General features: G+C 42.9%; 1 protein-coding gene across 4 annotated transcripts in view; it reads right to left on the bottom strand.

The window, feature by feature from the left end:
• Positions 1–5105, bottom strand: part of R3HDM1 (R3H domain containing 1) — a 200677-nt gene that overhangs the window by 42521 nt on the left and 153051 nt on the right. For all 4 annotated transcript variants that reach the window (XM_011937729.1, XM_011937730.1, XM_011937728.1 and 1 more), the window contains one exon: positions 3795–3946. In XM_011937729.1, coding sequence (XP_011793119.1) covers positions 3795–3946 — 152 coding nt within the window. The remainder of the gene's footprint in view (positions 1–3794; positions 3947–5105) is intronic.

Here is a 5105-nt window from a genome sequence, read left to right as displayed (position 1 = left end):
TCTCCCAGGTTCAAGTGATTCTCCTGCCTCAGCCTCCTGAGAAGCTGGGATTACAGGTGCTTGCCACTATGCCTGGCTAATTTTTGTATTTTTAGTAGAGTTGAAGTTTCACCATGTTGGCCAGACTGGTCTTGAATTCCTGACCTCAACTGATCCACCCGCCTCAGCCTCCCAAAATGCTGGGATTACAGGCATGAGTCACCATGCCCAGCACCAAAGACTTTTAATCAAGATTCACATTGGAGGTTGTTGGAGAATCTCATCTATCTTTTAATTTCTGTGCTCTAGGCTATCCCTCAGGCCAAGGCTAGCTCTTCAAATTTTTTATTTTCTTTGCGAAGCAGGCCCAGGGACTAAAACCAAGGATGCTTCCAAAGTGTACTCATCAGCACCCATTTGACAGCTTTTGGATTCTGCCCTTACCTTTAAAATAAGGCTCACTATAGAGGCAGGAACATAATTATGCTCTCTCACCTGTATCCACACTCTTATGGCTAGCTCTCTCACAAATCAAGCACACAAAATCTTTTCTGTTTCAAGGGACTGACAAGTCTAACAAACGTGAAAAAGTGTGAAAGCCTAAGCCGTCTTAAATAGGTTCTTATAGGCTTGATACCCTTCCCGCATGAAAGCCGTTCCTCCCAGTATGCAGGCCTACAAAGGATGACTGAGTACCCATCTCTCAGCCTCTGCCTCACACAGAAGTGATAATTTTGGTACTATTCTCTGATAAATAAAAAATTAAACTTTTGTTCAAAAAGTAGATAATTCATGAATTTCCTCACTCCTCATTTCACCCTACTTTAGCACAGATTTCTGCCTCTGACAGTTTGGAAACTGAATTGGCCTTCTAGATCCCAAACTTAGATTTATCAGGGTAAAAAACTCAGATTCGGAGTATTTTTTCCTTATTTATAAAATTTAAACTCATACAACAAATGGGAAATTTAATGAAGTACATATTTCTATTTTCACTGTGTAGTGGTTTTGCCTCAAAGGAGCTGGGACTCAATAAGATATAAAATTGCAAGGTTGCCTGAGAGATTCACAATCAATGTGCCATTTAAAAAGCCTGGGCCAGGCTGGGCATGGTGGTTCACACCTGTAATCCCAGCACTTTGGGAGGTCTACACGGGCAGGATAACTTGAGGTCAGGAGTTCGAGACCAGTCTGGCAACATGGTAAAACCCCATCTCTATTAAAAAAACAAACAAAAAAAATTAGTGGGGCATGGTAGCGCATACCTGTAATCCCAGATACTTGGGAGGCTGAGGCAGGAGAATCACCTGAACCCAGGATGCAGAGCGTGCAGTGAGCACAGCTTGCACCACTGCACTCCAGCCTGGGCAACACAGTTAGACTCTGTCTCAAAAAAAAAAAAAAGCCTGGGCCTCCTCTATCATGCACTGAAACACTGGCAGCCATAAAGATGGAAGGAGAGGGAAAATATGTGAGTTCCTCTTGGGGGAGTTCTGATAAACTCAGAACCAAGCCCCCCTTTTCTAGTGCAACAAAGTATGTCAATCCCTTCTCCACCCCCAAATACCATCTGTAACCATAACTGAATGATAACAACTTATTTTTTTTTTGCAACAGAGTTTTGCTCTTGTTGCCCAGGCTGGAGTGCAATGGCGCCATCTTGGCTCACTGTAACCTCTGCCTCAGCCTCCTGAGTAGCTGGGATTACAGGTGCCTACCAACATGCCTGGCTAATTTTTTTTTTTTGAGACGGAGTCTCGCTCTGTCGCCCAGGCTGAAGTGCAGTGGCGCAATCTCTGCTCATTGCAAGCTCCTCCCCCTGGGTTCACGCCATTCTCCTGCCTCAGCATCCCGGGTAGCTGGGACTACAGGCGCCCGCCACCACGCCCGGCTATTTTTTTTTTTTTGTAGTTTTAGTAGAGACGGGGTTTCACCGTGTTAGCCAGGATGGTCTGGATCTCCTGACCTCGTGATCCGCCCGCCTTGGCCCTGCAAAGTGCTGGGATTACAGGCGTGAGCCACCGCGCCCGGCCTAATTTTTTGTATTTTTAGTAGAGACAGGGTTTCACCATGTTGGCTAGGCTGGTCTTGAACTCCTGACCTCCAGTGATCCACCCGCCTCTGCCTCCCAAAGTGCTGGGATTACAGGTGTGAGTCACCGCCCCTGGCCTAAAAGCCTCTTACAAGTGATGGTAACTTAGGCCCCCATTCTTTAAAGGAGAACAGCTGCCCCTCTCGCAACCTAAACAGAGGGCTAACCTAATCAGCCTGCCAAACTTAACTGGCTTTGCTTGCTTTTAGTCAATACTTTTAGCTAATCTTAAAACTCCCACTAGCAAGTCACGTGGCCAAGCAATATATAACTAAACTCCCACCATTTTCCTTACAGATAACATTTCTGACTGTGGTTAACTATATAACAGGTGTTTAAAGCTGTTTTTCAGGATCCAGGGGGCAACTCATGTCCAATCCAAGCTGGCTGAGATCATCACGAATCCTTCAACTAGGCCTGCACAGGTGCCCAGAGAGTAACCTTTTGGCATCAGAGGGCCTAAAACTCCACCTTCAGATCATGCTAACCCCATTTTCTCCACACACGTCCTATGAAGAACCATGTAGCTTGATTATGCTTGTGCAGAAACCCCAACTACCTCATCTTTCCAATCTGCCAATCACCTTTCCTACCCACCTATCACATTTTCTCACACTTTAGACCACCCTACTTTCTGTTCCCTAAGTACCCACAGGCCCTATTTTCAGAGGCAGATTTGAGATTTGTTCTCCCATCTCCTTTCACAAGCAGCCTTGTGAATAAAATCTTTTCTCTTTTGCAAAACCCACTGTCACAGTGATTGGCTTGCTATATGCAGGCAGAATGGACTTGGTTGGTAACACAGGGATGCCACGAGAATAAATGAACAATGGTTTGGTAATACATTCTGAACAATGAACTGAAGGGACTCAGTTCAATGAAAGATTAGTATTTTCAAAACATGGCTTGTCAGAGACATTTCTGCTTATGGAATACTTCATAACTTGCTTTAATATAGAACTACTATCATTTAATTCTCTTATATGCCTTCCCTCCCCTTACTGATGAAAAATAAGCTTCCCAAAGTCTGAAATATTTCAGCAAGATATTTCACTGCTCAAGTTATACACAGGAAATACAATTTTTCCAGACCGCTATAAAAACTTTAAATATTACACTCCCATCTCCGAAGTCTATGGCCAACTGTTACTCCATTTGTGTGAGTAACAGAAGATTGGACTAATTTTTGGGCACAAGAGAGATTTGACTTGCCTTTAGGTTTTATATGGACTGCTTTCCTTGTAATGATTTTACTGAAAGAAATATACATATATTTTTTAGAGACAGAAGTTCACTCTTCTTGCCCAGGCTACAGTGCAACAGTGCAATCTTGGCTCACTACAACCTCTGCCTCCCAGGTTCAAACGATTCTCCTGCCTTAGCCTCCTGAGCACTTGCGATTACAGGCATACGCCACCTTGCCCAGCTAACTTTTGTTTTACTAGTAGAGACGGGGTTTCACCATGTTGGCCAGGCTGGTCTTGAACACCTGACCTCAGGTGATCCACCAGCGTTGGCCTCCCAAAGTGCTGGGATTACAGGCATGAACCACCATACTCGGCCGAAAGAAATATTTTAAAAAGTATATTGTATTATAGTTTTTTTCTATTCTACATTAGACAATGGTCTCAAGTAATGCCCCTTAGTCAACTTCAAAACTAGCAACAGACCAAAATCCTGGTAAACAAGAAGCTGGAAGATTAGGTTACTTAGTCATACTCACCTTAAATTATTTTGTTGACCAGGTGGAATGACACTATAGTAAACAGGCATTCCCGTTGTGGTCATAGATCCTTGATTAGACTGATTAGGGAACATAACAGGCTGTTGGTAAGTCTGATGGGGAATTCCTTGAGAACCTTGAGGCAGTGAAACCTAAAATTTGAAAGACAATTTCAAAAGAAAAAGGTTTTTTTTCAAAGGCTTGCAAATGTTTATGTTTTCAACCTCCATAAACTTTATTTTTTTTGAGATGAAGTCTTGCTCTGTTGCCCAGGCTGGAGTGTACTGGTGCAGTCTTGGCTCACTGTAAACTCTGCCTCTTAGGTTGAAGCAATTCTCCTCCCTCAGCCTCCTGAGTAGCTGGGACTACAGGCATGTGCCACCATGCCCAGCTAATTTTTGTATTTAAACACCTGCTATATAGGAGAGATGGGGTTTCACCACGTTGGTCAGGCTGGTCTCGAACTTCTGACCTCAAGTGATCCGCCCACCTTGGCTTCCCAAAGTGCTGGGATTACAGGCGTGAGCCACCGTGCCCAGCAGCCTCCATAAACTTTTAAAGCATTAACAGTCAGAAATAAGCTAACACTGCCAACAGGCTTTCCTGTCAGCCACAGCATTACCACTTTATTATGTTAGCTATTGCTTCTGGCTAGCATTTGTAAATGTACGTACTGTAGGCTGGATGCACTGAATTATGAAAAGGTTCAATTATGAAAAAGAAACTTTCCACATAAGGATGGGCATTTGATATAGAAAGAGTAACACAGTTTACCTCAGGTAGAACTAAGTAAAAATCAGGCAGGATGGCAGTGAGATGCAATGGATTAGAAAAAGTGAGAGCTTTGGAGCTTAAGGTACCTACATGTGATATCAGCCATCTATCTATGTGATATTGGACAAGTGACTATTCTGAGGCTCCTTAGCTTCTTACCAGAAAAAATGGAAACACCACCTCCATTACAAAGGAGGTATTATTTCTATTATGAGATAGCACAACTAAAGGATCTAGTATAGTAGGCATTCAGTAAACAGTGTATCTTTCAATTCTGTTTTCTATATCATCTAAATGAAATCACATGAACACAATTCTGTATTGCCACTCTCTAGTTTCTACAGTTTCTAAGATAGAAACAACACAGGCATAAAAGGTTCTTAATTTACAAATGTACCACAATATTAGAGTTTGATTACACTGATTTTGTTAAATAAAGCCAATATATATTCAATGGCTTGAAGGATCTTTATTTAAAAAAAAAAAAAGGGCCGGGCGCGGTGGCTCAAGCCTGTAATCCCAGCACTTTGGGAGGCC

This window comes from Colobus angolensis, unplaced genomic scaffold (assembly GCF_000951035.1).
Source record: "Colobus angolensis palliatus isolate OR3802 unplaced genomic scaffold, Cang.pa_1.0 Scaffold168, whole genome shotgun sequence".
In the NCBI taxonomy this organism is placed as follows: Eukaryota; Metazoa; Chordata; class Mammalia; order Primates; family Cercopithecidae; genus Colobus; species Colobus angolensis.
Note: the sequence above shows the minus strand (reverse complement) of the source record. Positions and strands in the feature narration are given on the sequence as shown.